The 21,325-nt window shown below is 41.9% G+C and overlaps 1 protein-coding gene across 1 annotated transcript in view; it reads right to left on the bottom strand.

Annotated features, from left to right (window-relative positions):
* SH3BGR (SH3 domain binding glutamate rich protein) overlaps window positions 1-21,325 on the bottom strand; it is a 53,532-nt gene extending 32,207 nt beyond the window's left edge. The window contains exons 1-3 of the mRNA XM_010368706.2: window positions 21,020-21,325; window positions 10,535-10,720; window positions 890-970 (exon numbers count right to left, since the gene is read on the bottom strand). Coding sequence (XP_010367008.1) covers window positions 890-970; window positions 10,535-10,720; window positions 21,020-21,253 — 501 coding nt within the window. The 5' untranslated portion in view covers window positions 21,254-21,325. The remainder of the gene's footprint in view (window positions 1-889; window positions 971-10,534; window positions 10,721-21,019) is intronic.

Here is a 21,325-nt window from a genome sequence, read left to right as displayed (position 1 = left end):
CACAAGTCAAATTCACAGTTCCTGCTTTATTAGCATAATTCTCTATTTAATTACACATAATCAAAGATGAGACATCACTGGAAGAAAAAAACCTGATAAAACCTACCTTGTTCTTGAATCGAGATCTTACCTGTCCCACTTTTATGAGACTAAAATGCAGTTTGGTTCATTTAAATAGAAATAATAGGCCGGGCGGGGTGGCTCAAGCCTGTAATCCCAGCACTTTGGGAGGCCGAGGCGGGCGGATCATGAGGTCAGGAGATCGAGACCATCCTGGCTAACACGGTGAAACCCCGTCTCTACTAAAAAATATTAAAAAACTAGCCGGGCGACGTGGCAGCGCCTGTAGTCCCAGCTATCTGCGAGGCTGAGGCAGGAGAATGGCGTGAACCCAGGAGGCGGAGCTTGCAGTGAGCTGAGAACGGGCCACAGCACTCCAGCCTGGGTGACAGAGCGAGACTCCGTCTCAAAAATAAATAAATAGAAATAATATAAGGGCATATATCATTATGAAATTAACTCATATAAAGCTATATGAGAAATCAATTCAAAACAAAATAATTGTATAAACACAACTTGGGAGCTCAAATGTTTACATATTTAATGAATGCACTTAAGTTTATTCAAAGTAATGATATTTCCTAACTTAGGTATTATAAAATTTACCACAACAAGTTGAAAACATAGCATAAATATAAAAAGCATAATTTTGGAACTTTTTTTAGTAAAAACTGCATTCTCTCTATGCATAGGACTTCATCAGAATAAGAAGTGTACTAAAATTATGGGAATTTAAAAATCATCATTTCTTAAGCAGTCTTGGATGCAGATTTCTACCTTCATTTAGTATTACCTGTTTTGAACCCCAATAGAGTTTGTTCAAACTTACCTTTGAGTCTGGAGGAGGAGCCAAACCAAGGAAGGAATAAATAATATTCTCTTCTTTTGCAGAGAAGAAAGAGTCAAAATCCTTGAAGCAAAGAAAAAGAAAGTTTAAAACGACTGCACACTTGTGAGCCAGTTTATTTATGGAAACTGATCTTTTTATTTATTAGTTCTTAAGTTGGAAGCTCACACAAAAATCATCCCAGTTTGCTTTGTCAAAGATGACTAACCTCCAGAGTTAAGAAATCTAAGCATGAACTTTACATTTGTTTTTATACACTTTACTTGTGCCTGTATACCACAGCAAGAGCGCGCACACACACACACACACACACACACCCCTACCCATGTCCAGGAATTGCTGACAGGACCCAAATATACGCAGTAAATGGCTTTTCCAAGTTTCACACCACCACCTGGTTTACTTATAATCTGGCTCTAAGCATTTGGTCCCTGATCAGCTGAGACTGAGATGATACAGGCTGTCTACACTGTGATTAAAGTATCCCTAAGGGCCCAGATGCATCTCAGGCCCTCCCAATATGAACAGGCACAAGACCATCGGGGGCATAGAGGGCGACTGTTTTGGCAAAATGGGAACAACTGGAGTGATCGGAAACTTGGTAGTGGATTGAAATCTGATGCTCAGTGAAGCTCCCACCCCATCCGGATCCTATCAGGGCCAGTCCTTCACCAGGCAGGTCCAGCCCTAAACCACCTTCCCAGTAACATAACTGTCAATAGCTTAGAAGAGTTTCAGTTTTTATAATTAAAACATAAACAATCTTCCCCCAGGCTACTTTACTGCTACCAATCTTTGTCATCAAGGCCTTGATGCAATTTCAACAGTGTTGCAAAAAGGCTCACGAAGTCACAAGCGTTTGTCTCATTTAACAGGGCAGCACACAAAACAACTTAGTTGTTCTTTGCCTACCCTACTCTTAGTGTATGTTAAAAAGCTTAAAACCAGCCAGGCGTGGTGGCTCATGCCTCTAATCTCAGCACTTCGGGAGGCCAAGATGGGAGGATCCCTTGAACCCACGAGTTCAAGACTAGCCTGGACAACATGGTGAGAGTCTGTCTCTACAAAAAATACAAAAATTAGCCGGGCATGGTGGCACACACCTGTGGTCCCAGCTACTTGGGAGGCTGAGGTGGGAGGATCACTTGAGCCTGGCAGATCAAGGCTGCAGTGAGCTGTGATTGTGCCATTACACTCTAGCCTGGGAAACAGAGCAATGCCCTGTCTCACAAAAAAAAAAAAAAAAAAAAAAAAAAAAAAAAAGCAGCTTAAAACTAAATACAGGTCACAGTTATTGAGAAAAAAAGGATTCCTGTGTTACTCTTATTTTTTTTTTGAGAGAGAGAGAGAAAGTCTCGCTCTGTCTCCCAGGCTGGAGTGCAGTGGCACAATCTCAGCTCACTGCAACCTCCACCTTCCAGGTTCAAGCAATTCTCCTGCATCAGCCTCCTGACTACCTGGGATTACAGACACGTGCCACCATGCCCAGCTAATTTTTGTATTTTTAGTAGAGACAGGGTTTCACTATGTTGGTCAGGCTGGTCTCAAACTCCTGACCCCAGATGATCCACCCACCTCGGCCTCCCAAAGTGCTGGGACTACAGGTGTGAGCCACTTATTCCAAGTGTTACTCTTACTTAAAGCTTTATTGTTTCCCTATCCATTGCCTCAAGTCTCTCAGTGATTAATTTTATTCTTTGATACTGAATACATGTTTGAAAGCTGCCTCAAATCTTGGTTGAAAGGAATAGAACAACATGAGTAATGCAGGAACTTTGGTATCAGAAATTCTGATTGATTCCCAGAGTACATGCTTACTAATCATTGTTAAAAGATTACATGAGATACTGCGTTAATAGTAGTAGTCGTAGTATTAAGTTGGTGAAATGTAATAAAGTAAATCTATGCTATTTCCCAAAAATTCCATATATAAAGTTCTGAAAACTTCTTTAGTTAGCCAACTCTAGATTTCAAGGCAAGAAAGATTTTCTTATAGTTGAGTGAATTAGTCTTTTGCTTCAATTTAAGACCAAATACCTTCTTCAGAATTTCAGAAGGCTGAAGAACAATTCATCATTATCTTTGACTTTATGCTACCAAATAATATGTAGAAAATAATGAACCTAAAACAGGTTTTCAACTCCCAGTTCTGCTATTATGGCAGATTAGAGGCCCTAAAAAGCTGTCTCAAAAAATTTTTTCTTAACCCAGTTAAGAAAAAAAAAAAGTATAGGCCGGGCGCGGTGGCTTAAGCCTGTAATCCCAGCACTTTGGGAGGCCGAGACGGGCGGATCACGAGGTCAGCAGATCGAGACCATCCTGGCTAACACGGTGAAACCCCGTCTCTACTAAAAAAAAAAAAAAAAACTAGCCGGGCGAGGTGGCGGGCGCCTGTAGTCCCAGCTACTCCGGAGGCTGAGGCAGGAGAATGGCGTAAACCCGGAAGGCGGAGCTTGCAGTGAGCTGAGATCTGGCCACTGCACTCCAGCCTGGGCGACAGAGCAAGACTCCGTCTCAACAAAAAAAAAAAAAAAAAAAAAAAAAAAAAAGTATAAATACACTGCTGAGCTGGCAGAAAAGACTCTGGCCAGTGAGAGCATGAATCCTGAGAGTAAGCACACACCATAAGCCACCATTCATGCTGAGAGTTTCTGACACACACAGGACACCTTGATCATCACTTTGACACTGAAGAGGAAAAAGGGGGAAGTAGAAAAAGCCCAGAGCCTCGTCAAGGTGGGGAGTTTCATAAAGCACACACACCAGAACTCCAGAGGGTTCCGCCTTCAAAGTAAATGTGAATGAGAAATAACCCTGCCAGACAGAACAGAATGGAAGGAAACGTCCCTGATTCAACTTTGCTTCTGGGTGGAGGGGAAAATATTCTCCTCTGAGAATTTATAACCACAGGTAGAATTCACGAGAGGTTACAGTTCAAATTCCCATGCCATGTGTGATCCTAAAAAATCTTAAAAGGAAATCTGAGTTTAAGATGTGTCTAAGTTTGATACGGTTCTAAGGAAACTGCCAGAAATAAACTCCAGGCCTCAAAGAGTATCCACTGCTGTGATTTGAATGTATCCGCCAGAAAGCATGTGTTGGAAACTTAATCCCCAGTGCAACAGTGTTGGGAGGTGGGGCCTAAGGGGAGCTGTTGAGGCCATAAGGGGGCCATCCTCATGAACTGATTGATGACATTTATAAAAAGGCTTGAGGCTCCGAGTTATATCTCTCCCCTTCTCTTGCTACTGTGATGCCTTCAGCCATGTTTGACACAGCCAGAAAGCCCTCATCAAATGCTGCCCCTCGATCTTGGACTTTCCACCTCCAGAGCCATGAGCTAAATAAACTTCTATTGTTTATAAACTACCCAGTCTGTGGTATTCTGTTACAGCAGCACAAAACAGACTAAGATAGCCACAAACAAAGTTTTTAAAAATGACCGGTTTGAAGTCAAAAGTTACAATATAAATAAGGGAATAAAAAGAAAACATGAGTGAGAGCAAGAAGAAATAACAGAAGGCGGAATTAAAAATCAGAATCAGATATTGGAATTATCAGGCAAAGAATATAAAACAGCTATATTTAATATATTTAGTGAAATAAAAGAAAAACCCAAAGACAGAATAAATACCTAGAGAGAACAATCAAGCAAATTTAGAAAGGAACCAAAAAGAACTCCCGAAAATAAAAAGACATAATAGCGGAATTGTCAAACCCAATATGTGGATTAAACAAAAACACCTGAAGAGTAAATTAGCTAAATTAGCTAACTGGAAGATGCAATCAAAGAAATCATCCAGGCTGGGTGTGGTGGCCCATGCCTAGAATCCCAGCACTGTAAGAGGCAGAGAAGGGAGGATTATTTGAGCCCAGGAGTTCAAGACCAGCCTGGGCAACATGGTGAGACTCTGTCTCTATTTAAAATAAATAAATAAATAAAATAATAAAAAAATAAATAAACAATCTAGAGAGGAAAAAAGAGATGAAAAATGTGGAGGAAATATTATTGCATGAAAATGCAGTGTGAGAAGTTCTAATAAATGTCATATAGGAGCTCTTAGAGAAGCAAATAGAGATGATACAGGAAAACCTAAACTCAAGCATATAATTGCTAAACATTTTCTTTTTTTAATTTTTTGAGACAAGCTCTCACCATGCTGCCCAAGCTGGTCTCAAACACCTGGGCTCAAGCAATCCTCCCACCTCGGCCTCCCAAAGTGCTAGGATTATAGGCATGCACCATCTCTCCTGGCCAATTACTAATAATTTTCTAGACTTATGGAAAGATAACAACCCTTAGTCTCAGGAAGCCCAATAAATAATTCTAAACTAGATAAATAAAAATAACTCTAAACCTAGACACATCGTAGAGAAATATTATTAAAAGCAACCAGAAAGAGAGGAAGAAGAAGAGGAAGAGGAAGAAGAAAAGAAGAAAGGATGGACAGAAGAAGAAAGGGAGGAAAAGAAAAAGGAAAAAAGAAAGTTTCCCAATAAAAGAATAGTGATGAGACTGACAGCTGACTTCTCAACAACAACATAGAGGCCAGGTGAAAGTAAAATAATAATTTCAATGTGTTTAGAAAAAAGAACAATCAGCCCAGAATTCCAGACTCAGTAAAACTATTTTTTCAAGCATGAAGGTGAAAGAAAGACAGTCGTCTGGAAAATAATTTTTTTGTTTGTTTGTTTTTGAGACGCAGTCTTGCACTGTCGCCCAGGCTGGAGTGCAGTGGCACGATCTTGGCTCACTGCAAGCTCCGCCTCCTGGGTTCACGCCATTCTCCTGCCCCAGCCTCCCAAGTAGCTGGGATTACAGGTACCCGCCACCATGCCCGGCTAATTTTTTGTATTTTTAGTAGAGACAGGGTTTCACCGAGTTAGCCAGGATGGTATCGATCTCCTGACTTTGTGATCCGCCCACCTCGGCCTCCCAAAGTGCTGGGATTACAAGCGTGAGCCACCGCACCCAGCGAAAATATCATTTTTTAAACAAACAAAACCTTAGAGAAGTTACCACCAAGAGACCTTCACTTAAAGAAACTTATAGGATGTATTCAGGAAGAAGAAAATAATTCCAGATGGAATATCTGAGATTCAAGAAGATAAAATTAATAGTAAATACGTGGGTAAATCTAAATCTGAACAAACATTGACTGTACAACCAATAAATAGAAATGCCTAATTTGTGGAGCAGGATGAGAGGCCAACTGAAATACTGAAAAACCAAACACATGTAAACAGACAGAGTGATTAGGGTTAAAGTGTCTAAAGGCCCTTTTAATGGTTGGGACAGACCGAGTGCGGTGGTTCACATCTGTAACCCCAGCACTTTGGGAGGCCAAGGTGGGCAGATCATCTGAGTTCAGGAGTTCAAGACCAGCCTGACCAACATGATGAAACCCCATCTCTACCAAAAATATTAAATAATTAGCAGGACATGGTGGTGCAGTGCCTATAATCCCAGCTACTTGGGAGACTAAGGCAGGAGAATTGCTTGAACCTGGGAGGTGGAGTCTGCAGTGAGCCAAGATTGCACCACTGCACTCCAGCCTGGGTGACAGAGTGAGACTCTGTCTTTAAAAAAAAAAAAAAAAAGTTTGGGACAAAAGTAAGGATACTGATTATCTTTAATTTAAGTATGTATGTTAAAATAGCTAAGTTAACCACTAAAAGGATAGATTATTTGAATTGAGTAAAGGGCAAAATAAAATTAGAAAAAAGAGACTTTAGTAAGTAAAATTATATCAAGAAAGGATTAAAAAAACTGCAAAACTGAGAAAAATTAAAAGCATATAACAAAGTAGAAGAAACTCCAAATATACTCATAATTTCAATGCATGGGTCAAAAAAGAAAGGTATAAATGTTTTAACATTTATACTTAACAATAAAGAAAATACTGCAGGCCGGGCATAGTGGCTCACGCCTGTAATCCCTGCATTTTGGGAGGCCAAGGCCAGTGGATCACCTGAGGTCAGAAGTTCAAGACCAACCCGGCCAACATGATGACACCCTGTCTCTACTAAAAATACAAAAAATTAACCGGGCATGGTAGCGCCTGTAACCCCAGCTACACAGGAGGCCTGAGACAGTAGAATCACTTGAACTTGGGAGGCAGAGGTTGCAGTGAACTGAGATCAGGACACTGCACTCCAGCCTGGGCAACAAGAGCAAAACTCCATCTCAAAAAATAATAATAATAAATAAATAAAGTGAAAACAAAACAAAACAAAAGAAAATACTGTATATCAAAATATATGGAATGAACTGACAGTACTCAGTGAGAAATGTCTAGCCTTAAATATTTACATTAGAGAAGGAAAAAAGGTTAAAAGTGAGCTAAGCATCTAACTGAACATTAAGGTAAGGGGAGAAAAAAAACGAAGTGTATAGAAGCAACAAATGATAAAGGCGAGAGCAGAAATTTTAAAAATAAGAGAAAAATTAGCTATAAAGATATAAATATAGAGAGATCAGAAAGAATCAATAAGCCGAAAGACCAAAAACACACAAACAAACAAAAACTATGAGCAACATAAATTAAAGAAAAAAAAATCAGAGAAGACACACTAGAAACATTAGGAATGAAGAGAGGACATAACTACCTATTTTAAACAGGTCTTAAGAATATCTTATTCAAAACTTTGGGGGATGTTGATAATGGGGGAGGCTCTGCATGTGTGGGAACAGGGGATATACAGGAGATTTCTGTACCTTCCTCTTAATTTTGAAAAAAAATGTTATACTAGACTTTAAAATTTAAAAACACGCTCAAGGCTGCCATGGGCCATGATGGCAACACTGCACTCCAGCCTGGGCAACACACAAAGACCCTGATTCTCAAAAACAAACAAACAAACAAACTAGCCGTCTTAGAATGTATGGAAACAGAATTATGAAAACCAACTTACGAAAAAGTAGAAAACCTAAAGAGTCCATTCATTAAGGAAACAAACATTTCCCGCAGAGAAGAGCCCAAGCCTAGCGAGCTTCCCAGATGAACGAAACGCTCTCTAAAAGAAAATTATATTTCTTTGGGAATAGGGGATTGCAATGGCAACACATGGGTCATAGTAAACTATGTGCATATTCAGGGAGGTAAAAGAAGACAAAGGTTTTTAAATATAAGGTCTGTACACAGTGACTCACACCAGTAATCCCAACACGCTGGGGGGGTCAAGGCAGGAGGACTGCTTGAGCCCAGGAATTCAAGACCAGCCTCGGCAACATAGGGAGATGCCATCTCTACAAAAAATACAAAATTTAGCTAGGTGTGGTGTCGCACACCTATAGTCCCAGCTATTCAGGAGGCTGAGACAGGAGGATTGATCAAGTCCAGGAGGTTGAGGCTGCGAAGAGCCATGATCGTGCCACTGCATTCCAGCCTGAGTGACAGAGCAAGACCCTTTCTTTCCAATGACTATCACTGGTGCAGAGGGCGAGGGATGTGATCAGGGAGAAGCACACAGAGAGCTTCCACATTTCCGGTAATAGTATCTTGTCCGTCTTAAACTGGATGGTGCATACAGTGGTCGCTCATTGTATCACTCCTGTTTAAATTATATATTTCTTATCACATACAGCATATTTCAAAATAAATTTTAGGAACATAACACAGTTTGTTCAGTAACATCGATACGTTGAAAAGCCCTCTCCCCACCCTAATTAGGTTTGCATCCTGTGTTTCCTTACAGCCCTGAGTGCCCGGAGACACGCGTTCCTGTGCTAAATGGGCACCTCTGTGCTGAACGATCCGGGTTCTCTTTGGTTGTGTTCAGTCAGGCCCAGGCTAACTTGGTCCCAGGCAGGCACTCTGGCCCTTACCTGGACTAAAATGCACAGATGCCAATTTGTTATCAACAGACGTGTCTGCTCTTTCCAGTTCACATTCCTCTGTCAGGCGGGGAGCCTGGCCTCAACTGTGCCTGGCTTCCAGTGTGGTGTCTCCTTTCTCAGTCTAACAGTTGTCTACCCTGGCTCTCAGGATAATATCTTCATTTGCTCTGCGTAGAGTAGCAGAAGTTCAAACTGGCAGAGGCAGGAAGGCACTGAGGACTACCCTTGACGCCCAATCCCCTCACTGCCCACTGAAATCTACTGCTTTTCTCTGGGGTCTCCTTCCACCTGCTGCCATCATCAGGCACGGCATAGGGTTGACCAAGAATCTTCAGAAGCTGGGGAGACCACTTAAATAATAGTTACATACATTTTAATCATGTAGAAAGGGACACTGACTATCCAGACTCATGTTATTTTAAGCCTGCATATCCTTCAGAACTTTTGAGTCTCCTTTTAAAATCTGAGCATACAATAAAAATAATGATTTTTACTTACTTTCTGGAAACAAAGCCCTGTTCTTCATGAATGTACTTTTGTAAGTGTGTCCATAGACCACAGAAAAGCAAATTAAGCAAAGCTTCTTGTAAGATAAACTACAAATACCTCTCCGAAGGTAGAAATGAAAAAATAGGCCAGACGCAGTGGCTCACGCCTGTAATCCCAATACTTTGGGAGGCCAAGGAGGGCAGATCATGAGGTCAGGAGATCGAGACCATCCTGGCTAACACGGTGAAACCCCGTCTCTACTAAAAATACAAAAAATAAGCCGGGCGTGGTGGCGGGCACCTGTAGTCCCAGCTACTCAGGAGGCTGAGGCAGGAAAATGGCATGAACCCAGGAGGTGGAGCTTGTAGTGAGCCAGGATCACGCCACTGCACTCCAGCCTAGGCGACAGAGCAAGACTCTGTCTCAGATAAAAAAAGAAAAGAAAAGAAAAGAAAAAATTTCTTTCCAACAACTTGATTTATTAAGTACGATCTATAAACTCCGGGAAAAAAAAGAAGTGATCTTATGGTGAAATGAACTATCAAATGTATAAAACAAAATTGTTGTTATAACCATAATGCCCAGAAGAGTTTTCAAACTAATTAAAGTTACACAAATTCATCTTCTATCTATAGTAAGACTTTATTTCTACAAGTCAATTTTATAAAAGTGAAAACTTGCTGGGCACAGTGGCTCACACCTATAGTCCCAGCACTTTGGGAGGCCAAAGCAGGAGGATCACTTGAGGCCAGGAGTTCCAGAGCAGCCTGGGCAATACAGGGAGACCGTCTCTACAAAAAACTTAAAAATTAGCTGGGTGGGGTACTGCACTCCTGCAGTCCCAGCTACTCAGGAGGCTGAGGCGAGAGGATCACTTGAGCCCAGGAGAAAGAGGCTACAGTGAGCCATGATTGCACCACTACACTCCAGCCTGGGCGACAGAGAAAACTTACCATGTTCCTGTGCAGATACACGTGCGTGCACACTGCAAGGCTGAGCAGAATTCCTAGCTAAATGTATATTTTTTTGAACACATGACCTCAATTCTTCAAAATAAAAGAAAGAACCTGAAATGATCCCCAAAACTTCTGAATCATCATGATATTGTTTCTATCCTTTTCTAAATCTTAAATATTGATTATTCATAATGGATCTACCATCCAGCTATTGGATGGTAGAAATAGATCATGACCTGACAGTTGTGAACAATTTCCAATGCTGACTCAAAATTAATCTGCTTTAGAAAATTTCTAATAAACACACACACAGTAGGATTTTTAATAGAAGCACATACTCACCCCACAGTACTGCTCCTCATTGAAGATCTGGGGAGGCAAAGGAATTCCATTTTGAGGTTTTTTCTCTCCAGGAACATTCTCTCTCATCCACCTCCTATTGTCTTCATCTCCAGCAATATCTAATTCCTTAAAGTCGATTTTATTCGCTTCCAAAAAACCCACTACTTCTTGCTGTTTCTTCCTAATCTGGTCAAGAGTAGAGAAATATTATTAGGCTGTTTATGAAAAATATTGTGTTTACATGTACAAAAATTAAATCCTTCCTCTAGTTACACTATACAACACAAATAACTTTGTTAAGTATTCAAACAAGGAAAATAATAGAATCACACCTCTTTGTTATAAAGGGTCAACAAAATGACTAATTTCTAAAATTTTAGTATCATCAATGTTTAAATTATTACATAATCAGGCTGGGTGCGATGGCTCACACCTGTAATCCCAGCACTTTGGGAAGCCGAGGCAGGTGGATCGCCTGAGGTCAAAGGTTCGACAGCAGCTTGGCCAGCATGGTGAAACCTCGTCTCTACTAAAAATACAAAAATTAGCCAAGCATGGTGGCACACGCCTGTAATCCCAGCTACTTGAGAGGCTGAGGCAGGAGAATCACTTGAGCCCGGGAGGTGGAGGTTGCAGTGAGCCGAGATCATGCCACTGCAATCCAGCCTGGGTGACAGAGCAAGATTCTGTCTCAAAAAAATATTAATTAATTAATTATTGTATAATCAACTGTTAAAACTAAATTTGGGCTTTAGAAGACTCCATAGGAGTCCTAGGTAATGAACTGCAACCTAGCTTAGTACGTAAACAAACTGAAAACTTAACTAGAAATTAGCCTTTGTAACCAGAACTGAGTTTCAGTTAATGACAGCAGACAAGCTTTAGCCAATCACAGAAGGTCAACTGTTCAAACCACTTTCAAATAAGGCAAACACTGAGTTAGAACCCAACCTAGCTATCTGTACCTCACATCCTTTTTCTGAATGTCATTTCCTTTTCTCTGGCGGTAAATATAACCTGCACGTGTAATGGGGCAGAGCTTTGTGAACCATTTTTTGGCCTGGACTGCTGCCAGATTCTGGAATCACAGAAGCCAATTAAGATCTACAAATGGCCGGGCATGGTGGCTCACACCTGTAATGCCAGCACTTTGGGAGGCCGAGGCAGACAGATCACCTGAGGTCAGGAGTTCAAGACCAGCCTGACCAACATGCAGAAACCCTATCTCTACTAAAAATACAAAATTAGCCAGGCGTGGTGGCGCATGCCTTGTAATCCCAGTTACTACAGGGAGCCTGAGGCAGGAGAATCACTTGAACCCAGGAGGCAGAGGTTGCAATGAGCCAAGATTGTGCTATTGCACTCCAGCCCGGGCAATAAGAGCAAAACTCTGTCGGAAAAAAAAAAAAAAAAAAAATCTACAAAACTAGATGAGTTGTAATGTTGTCTTTTAACATGCCCTAATTGGAATAGAGACTCTCTCGTATCTTTTTTGCAGTCTTCAAAATACTTTTAATTTTTTGCAAAGCTTTAATGGCCAAAAAGTAAGTAAGAATTAGGAAGACAAGGGATTTGGGAAAAGGGAAAGAAGAGAAAAAAGAAGCCAGACAATGTGGCTCATGCCTATAATCCCAGGACTTTGGGAGGCTGAGACAGAAGGATTGCTTGAGCCCAGGAGTTTGAGGTTACAGTGTACTGATTGTCCCACTGCACTCCAGCTTGGGTGACAAAGCAGGACCCTCTTAAAAATAAAATAAAAATTTTGTTTAAAAAAGAAGAGAAAGGCCGGGCGCGGTGGCTCAAGCCTGTAATCCCAGCACTTTGGGAGGCCGAGGCGGGCGGATCACGAGGTCAGGAGATCGAGACCATCCTGGCTAACACGGTGAAACCCCGTCTCTACTAAAAAAATACAAAAAACTAGCCGGGCGAGGTGGCGGGTGCCTGTAGTCCCAGCTACTCGGGAGGCTGAGGCAGGAGAATGGCGTAAACCCGGGAGGCGGAGTTTGCAGTGAGCTGAGATCTGGCCACTGCACTCCAGCCTGGGTGACAGAGTGAGACTCCTTCTCAAAAAAAAAAAAAAAAAAGAAGAGAAGGCCGGGTGCGGTGGCTCACACCTGTAACCCCAGCACTTTGGGAGGCCGAGGCAGGCAGATCACAAGGTCAGGAGTTCGAGAACAGCCTGACCAACATGGTGAAATCCTGACTCTACTAAAAACACAAAAATTACCTGGGCGTGGTGGTGTGCGCCTATAATCTCCGCTACTCGGGAGGCTGAGGCAGGAGAATCACTTGAACCTGGGAGGCAGAGGTTGCAGTAAGCCCTGCACTCCAGCCTGGGAGACAGAGTGAGACTCTGTCTCAAAAAAAATTTTTTTTTATTTACTTTTTAAAAAATAAAACAAAATAATAAAATAAAATACTTTACTATGAAATTCAAATATCAAGTATACCCACACTAAAATGCATTTCATTCAGTTATGAAAATAAGAGTATTAGTCACATTGAACTAAAAGTAGCTTCAGAAATATTACAGGAGATTAAAAAGCTCACATAGAGATTATTGGAGGGGAAGGGCACAAGTAGGGGCTAGAAAAAGCTGGAGGATGTTTCTCCCAGCACATAAAAAAGCCACACAGCAAACAACCCTTTTCTCCCACAGATTCCTCCTTTCCTGCTCACACCTGGCTCCTCTCTGAGAGCAGTGCAGCCACACCTAAGGGAACATGGTTGAATATCCTTTCTCTACCTGTGTAATGTGTAATGACCGTATCTGCCAGTAGCCAGTTCATACCAACGTGGCCATCCCTCAAGCTTAGAACTCCTTCCCCATAAACAATTACAAAAGCAATTACAACTTTCTCTCTTCAAAGAATTCACTCCTGAAAATGTGTGATGTCATCTTTTATAAACACTGGCAAATAAGTTACAGCAGACTCTGTGGACCCCATTTTAATAACCACAGGGAGAAACTGACGGAAAGTGTAATCAGGCCAGGTGCGGTGGCTCATACCTGTAATCCCAGCACTTTGGGAGGCTGAAAGCAGAAGAATCGCTTGAGCCCAGGAGGTCAAGACCAGTCTGGGCAAACTAATTTTTGTCGAGAGACCACATCTCTACAAAAAATTTAAAAATTAGACAGGGGTGGTGCATGCCTGTAATCCCAGCTACTCAAGAGGTGGGAAGATCACTTGAGCCTGGGAGGTGGAGGCTGTAATGCTATGATCACACCACTGCACTCCAGCCTTGGCAATAGAACAAGACTCTGTCAGAAAGATAAACAAAGAAAGAAAATAAAAGGCCCAAGCGTGGTGGTGCATGCTTGTAATCCCAGCACTTTGGGAGGCTGAGGTGGATGGATCATGAGGTAAAGTGATTGAGACTATCCTGGCCAACATGGTGAAACCCCGTCTCTACTAAAAACACAAAAATTAGCTGGGCGTGGTGGCACGTGCCTGTAGCCCAAACTACTTGGGAGGCTGAGGCAGGAGAATTGCTTGAACCTGGGAGGTGGAGGTTACAGTGAGCAGATATTGTGCCACTGCACTCCAGCCTGGCGACAAGAGACTCCGTCTCAAAAAAAAAAAAAAGAAAAAAAAAGGAGGAAGGAAGGAAGGGAGGGAGGGAGGAAAGGAGGGAAGGAGGGAGGGAGGGAGGGAAGGAGGGAGGGAGGGAGGGAAGGAGGGAAGGAGGGAGGGAGGGAGGGAGGGAAGGAGGAGAAACAAAGTGTAATCAGACAAATAATCAATCAACAGTTATTTATTGACTCTCTACTTTGCACAATACGTTGTGCCAAGTCCTTCATGTGAATAGATTCTTAAATTGCTTGTTTGGGTGAAAAAAAAAGTACAGAACTAATTGGTACAATGTAGATACAGAATACACTCAGGATAATGAGGCAAAAGTATGGCCATTTATTAAGAGTAAGATTAAAACTTGGCCGGGTGCAGTGGCTCAGGCCTGTAGTCCTAGAACTTTGGGAAGCTGAGGTGGGCAGATCATCTGAGGCCAGGAGTTCGAGACCAGCCTGGCCAACATGGTGAAACCCCCATCTTTACTAAAAACACAAAATGAGCCAGGCATGGTGGCGCATGTCTGTAATCCCAGCTACTTGGGAGGCTGAGGCAGTGGGATCACTTGAACCCAGGAGGCAGAGGTTGCAGTGAGCCCAGATCATGCCATTGCACTCCAGCCTGGGTGACAGAGTGAGACTCCGTCTCAAAAAAAAAAAAAAAGACAGATTTAGGCCAGGCACAGTGGCTCATACCTGTAATCCCAGCATTTTGGGAGGCCGAGGTAGGTGGATCACCCAAGGTCAGGAGTTTGAAACCAGTCTGGCCAACATGGTGAAACCCTGTCACTATTAAAAATACAAAAATTAGCTGGGTGTGGTGGCACTTATCTGTAATCCCAGCTATTCAGGAGGCTGTGGGGCAGGAGAATCGCTTGGACCCAAAAGGCAGAGGTTGCAGTGAGTCAATATTGCACCACTGCACTCCAGCCTGGGTGACAGAGCAAGACCCCATCTCAAATTTAAAAATAAAAACAAAAATAATAAATAATAAATAAAACTTTAAATATTTTCTTTGACATGAAAATATCTAATATCTCAATTTTTTAAAGGCTTCTCATCTCATATAAAAACAACTCATAAAAATGTTTTACAGAGCACGAGGGCCTCTTGTCATTTCCATGTGCCTTGTTTACAAGAAGGACTACACTTTGAGGGTTTCAAACAAATGCTGTAAAAGGTACATGCCTGTCCCAAATCTAATATCTGGATGCAAACCCTCTTTGAACTAAACTCAACTCCTTTCTCAGAGATATGTGAACCAAAATATCTATTTTATTCACTTTTGCCAAATTTAATGACTCACGTATACGGTGTTAGGGTGTTTCTTTGGGGATTTTGTTTCTTGTGTTGTTTTGTTTTGTTTTGTTTTGTTTGAGACAGGGTCTCCCTCTGTTGCCCAGGCTGGAGCACAGTGGCACGATCTTGGCTCACTGCAGCCTCAACCTCCCCAGGGTCAAGTGATTCTCCCACTTCAGCCTCCCAAATAGCTGGGACTACAGACACACACCACCATGTCTGGTTAATTTTTGGTATTTTTTGGTAGAGATGGAGTTTCACCATGTTGCCCAGGCTGGTCTCAAAATCCTGGGCTCAAGTGATCCACCTGCCTCGGCCTCCTAAAGTGCTGGGATTACAGGCAAGACCCAAGACCCACGTTGCCCAGCTGGGTGTTTCATAATATAAGGAAAGGTAAGACAAATCTGGATACTTAAGCCCGAGAACCAAATCACCTCCAAGACCAAATTATATAACTATATAATATATAATAATCTTATATATAGTAAGATTTATATATGTAACTATATTATAATCATATAAGATTTATATGTGTAACTATATTATAATAATCTTATATATAAGACTTTTATATATAACTATAATATCTAATAATCATATATAAGATTTTTATATATAACTATAAGATTTTTATGTAATTTATATGATATAATATAACTTATATATAATTTATGTGATTTATATATAATTTGGTCTTGATGGTGATTTGATTATATATGGTATATATAGTATATAATATAAATTAATATCAAGTAGTTTTTAACTTTTTAAAATTTTATATTTACTATGTTAATTTTTAAAACAAAATTGACATAAAGTCAATATATATTATAAAAGTTTAAATAAATAAGTATACAAATCATATATAAACATATAAATGGTAAACACACATTTAATTTAATGAACACTTACCATCAATATAAAAAAGATAATGGAACTAAAAACATTAGATCAGTAAATTAAAGGCTCTGTTCACCACAATACAACACTTACTGAATCTGTAAGACTCAGGACAACAAAGGTATTGCAGTTTGGGGCAAGCATGGACAAATAAATATAGACAGAAAGGTGCGGAATGATAGAATTTCTCTTAAACTTCTGGCAAATGGACTCCGGTAATTCCCCAGGATCACGCCTATGAGAACCAAAGGAGGAGGCAAGTGCTCCCCACCAAGGTGCCCTCCTCCAACAGCTGTACTGTGGATGCCTGGCCTCTGTGCCTCCACATGGAAACTGCTCCAAATTCCACAGCTTCATGGCTGAATTTTCAACATTACAAAATCCCTTCAGACCTGATGACAGGTTGTTGGACTAAATCATCATTTTAATTAACCATATTCTCCACACATATTTTCCAACCTGTCCATAACTATTCATGCCATTTTATAAAGCACTTATTCCCTTAGATCTTTTCAGAGATCATTGTGCTGTTTCAAAGATTAGAGATGCCTTCATTTTAGGCAGTTTTACTTTTAATTAACTATTCAGAAGGCAACTCCTTTATTCAGTTGAAACCCCTGTCTGCTTTTTCTCCAAAGCCTTCTAAGATACCCTCTTGGGAGCCTGAAGGAGGCAGCTGGCCCAGGTCCAAGCCACCTCATCAACATTATTTCCATTCTACCAACCATGTCTCAGAGCATGGGAAAAAAGCTCTATTTTATTCCACAAGTTTGGAATAGATGAAAAACATTTCCAAAAGTCTTGACTTACGTTTCTTCTATTAGAAAGGCAAAAAGAGATGGAGATAATGGGAGGGGAAGACGATGTTACGATTAAGCCTCACGAGACAGGCAATTGCATCCAGGTCCACTGTGGGACTGTTGGACACATGGCATTGTGTTAAGTGCTGTTTCTCAGCCCTCATCCCCAAAAAAAGAGAAAAAGAAAAAGAAAAATGAAATCTGTTTGCCCCCTGTGATCCCCCAAACACCAGTCATTTAAAGAGGGCCCAATGCATTGCTCATCAGGCTATTCAGGGCACTTGAGTTCTGCCTGGGCTGGGAGCCTGCAGAAAAGGGTCTTAGGATCTAGGCCAGAGAAGGGAAGAGGGGAGTGAACACATGAAGCTAACCTGGCTGGCACTGTCATCTTGCTGTACCCCTATGTCCTGGCTCTAGCATGGGGTCCCTCTACTCCAAAGTCCTCCCCCTCGCGGGGTCCCTGATCAAGGAGCTCCTCTGGACCTGCAAAGCACAGCTCCTCACAGCACCTGCTGATCTGACTCCCAGGGACACAGCATCAGCTCTTGGAAAAGTCCTTCCCTTTACGGCCCAGAGGGAGGGGTGTGCACAGCACCGCATCAGTTCCCATCATGGACACACTCCTACTCTTCACCTTTCCCCCTTTGCCCCTTCTCCACCCTCCAGGGTGCCATGGCCCATGCTGGCCCCCCAGGCTGCACTGTCTGTCCTGGGTAGGATCTGGGGGTACTTGGGGTGTGTGTCATTGTTGGGAGCCTTTGGGACCTCAGTGAACACTCAGAGAGCTCCGTTTTCCTATCCTGTTACATTTACTTGTAAGAAAGTATTGTTCTGTATCCTAAAGTCACCCAGACACTGTTAGCTACTAGACTGTGTTGGAGTGATCTGACAGCAGCGCCTCTTAATGCCACTCACTTGGCATCTCTCGTTTATTGTCTTGTACAGTTAGGAGACTTTCCAACTGAGATAACTGTACTGTAGTATAAAGCACACTGGATTTGAGTCAGAGACGACCTGTGTTTCCATCCTAGCTTAGAAGGCTGCTTTCTGAGCAAGGGTTCTGATCTTCAATTTCTTCATCTGCAAACTGGATGTAACAATGCGTTCCTCATGGGGTTTTGGTGGGAACTGAAGATGATGATGCATGGAAAAGCATTCTGTATCTCAGGCTGAAAACCTACACTGTCAGGCACCATATAGCACACCACCATCCCAGTGCACTGTCACACGGGCCATCCAGATAGGTATTTGGATGGCTATTTTATAACAATGCTGAGGCTCCAATAAATGAATGAATTTTCCAGGAATGACATTCAGACTGATCTAATTCAAGAGTCATATTTTTCCCACGATATTTACATTGTCAATCAAGATGGAGAAAGGACTGAGAAGCCCAAGAGCCACCATGAGGGTCTGTCCTTAAAGATCAGTTCCAGGGGCTGTGCATCTTGGAGACAGCAGGGACTGTACTGTCTCCCTTTGTCCCCCCTGCCGCACCGTGGCCTTCTGGAAGAAAGGAGGGTCCTGGGAGAAGTCCCGCGCCCTCTCCTGCTCCCCAGGGTCTCTTTACCCAAATCTGTCCAGAACGTGGTCAAATGTGCGACAGCTCTTTAGAGTCAACTATTAAAATTGAGATGTAATACACAGCTGCATGTATTTAATTCCTCAAAAGGAGATTACAATTTGCTTTTCCTTTCTCATTTATTTCATTCAACCAACAGAAGTCAGAATGCCCTTACTGATGAGGTGTCAGGCAAGAATCCATTTTTTAAACGTACAGGCTGAAGAAATAAGTAGGAAAGGCTTGGCAGACTGACTGCCACACAGTAGCATGGGCACAAGAAGCCACTCTGGGGTTTTCCTGCCAAGAAGCTTTTGAGTGACATTTCTCTACCCATGAAAAAATCATTAGCACTGACACCGTGGGGATAATCAATTCTCATTCTTATGGCTAAGGCAGAAATTCTCCCACAAATGTGCTTCAGGAAAATTCTTCTCACACATAGTGATCATAGACCCCGATCTACTAAATAATATTAGCTAATAATTACAGTAACTAATAATTATAACTGAAATCCTAATTAATATTAACAGTAACTAATAACAAAAGTAACAATTATAATAGCAACTAATATTAACTAATAGTAGCTAGTAAGTATAAATAACATTCACTAATCATTAGAACATTTCCTGAGTGCTAATATACACTTGACACCATGCGAGACACCGAAGCACATCATTTCATCAGTCCTCATGACAACACTATGAGGTAGGCACTATTCTTATCCTCATTTTACAGACAAGGAAATTGAGGCTTAACAAGGCGAAGTAACTTTCCCAAGGTCACACAGTTACACACGGCACTGAAACATTTGCTTAGGGAACCAAAATTAACTTGGCTTTTCCAAGACTCCGGGATGAATGTTGCATCTCCCGGTCATCTGAAGCTAACTAAATTATGGGCCCAAACTTCAAGAATACAGGACATCAAATAAACCTAAAAAATCCATTAACTTATTTATTGTCTTCTGAAGAATATGTAGACCAGGTCTACAGACTACATAGAGGACTGGCAGGTAAGAGGTAAAGTTTTCAGCAATGAGCATCAACAACATATTTAAAGCCCACCAAAGCCATTTTCCTCCCAAAAAATATTTTTATCCAAATAGCCAAAAAATGCACTTCTTCTAGATCAACTGAAAGTTTCAGCAGTCATCAATAACCACAAAAGATTTTGCAGAGTTTCACATTTGGAGTGGGTCCTCATCTTTTTCGGTTAACTTGTTCTAGAGATCACTAAAACAATCGCTCATCAGTTGTGCTTCGCAGAAGGGACAGCCAAGATATTTTCTCTTGTTTTCTTCTCACCCTCTCCGGAAACCTCTTGAACTTTCGGGGCTGGGAATGGTGGCACTCGGCGGCTGCCTTTGGGGCTGTCACCCCTGCCAATGGCTTACTCTGGGTACCATGTCTGGCAGAGTGGCTGCTGAAATCCGAGCAGAAACCTGAGATCCTCCAGAAACTAGATATAAAAGGAAACAGCCGCCTTGCTCGTCTGTAACTCTTGGGTTTAATAAAACTGTTTTTTCTCTCCACATCCTAACTGCTGCTAAAATGCTGGCCAAAATATCAGTCCCAGACAGACAGACACTATATGTGTTCAACCCTAACATCAAAGTCTTACCCATTTCCAAAGAGAAAAGTGTCACTTCATCACCCCTATTTCTTATGGCAGGTCTAGCCTGCACAGAATGAAGGCCAGAATTGAAGAGGTGGATGGTCTCAAGAAAATTAGACAAAGCACTGTTATGGAGGTCGGCGTTTAGCGCTTATTTTGGGGCCATCTGAATGCCTGGAGTGTTTATAACTGTGGCCTGAGAGACGTTTGCTCTGGTCACTGTGACATCACTTTCCTCAAACAATATATTACACATGCTAACTTTACACTTTCAGTATGGTTACATCATTACATGGCATATACAAGTGATTACACCCCGGAGTCATTTAAGCAATCCGGTTCATCATCCGCTCCAAACAGTGTTACACAAAGTGTCGTTTATTTGCAATTTTAAGTTAGTTTAAGCCCTGCAGAATGAATGGCAGAAACACACACAAAAAAAGTCCCTGATTCTATGATATTCACAAGGCAACACAACACAAATCACATGTTAAAAACTCTAGCGTCAAGCACGCCTCCTTCCTCGAATCCCTTTTCACATCCAACCATCCAGATTACACCCTTTCCATGCTTTTTCTACACTATGAAATCAAATGCAGAAAGCAAAGGGCGCACATACTTATTGCAGAGCCACAGCTGACTACACGCAAAAAAGAAACTGAAGGCCAACGTTGGCCATACTTCCAACCCTGAGTTATTCAGAAAAGAGTATAGGAAGAAAGAGTCCACCAGACACCTACCGCTATGGACCCAGAAGATGTAGCAACAAACACTTTGATAACCATTTCGACAGTTGGAAAGAGGACTCCCCCCAACACACCCCTGTTAGGGAATGCGCTGCTAGACAAATCCTGACAGTGACACAGGCGAGCAAGTGCCAGGTCGGGGCTGGCGGCAGCCCAGGGCTCCACTGAGCTCCGGCCCTCCCGCTCCAACTTAAGAGGCTCTGTCTCTGCAAGGAGCAGCAGAGGCATCTTGGGCTCCCCCCTCCATTGGCCCAGGAATATTTTGGGATCTGTCAGGAAAATATTTGATTGGTTGATAAA

The sequence above is a fragment of the Rhinopithecus roxellana genome, chromosome 13, assembly GCF_007565055.1.
Source record: "Rhinopithecus roxellana isolate Shanxi Qingling chromosome 13, ASM756505v1, whole genome shotgun sequence".
Classification (NCBI taxonomy): Eukaryota; Metazoa; Chordata; class Mammalia; order Primates; family Cercopithecidae; genus Rhinopithecus; species Rhinopithecus roxellana.
The sequence above is the reverse complement of the archived record's forward strand: the minus strand, read 5'-3'. Positions and strand labels throughout refer to the sequence as shown.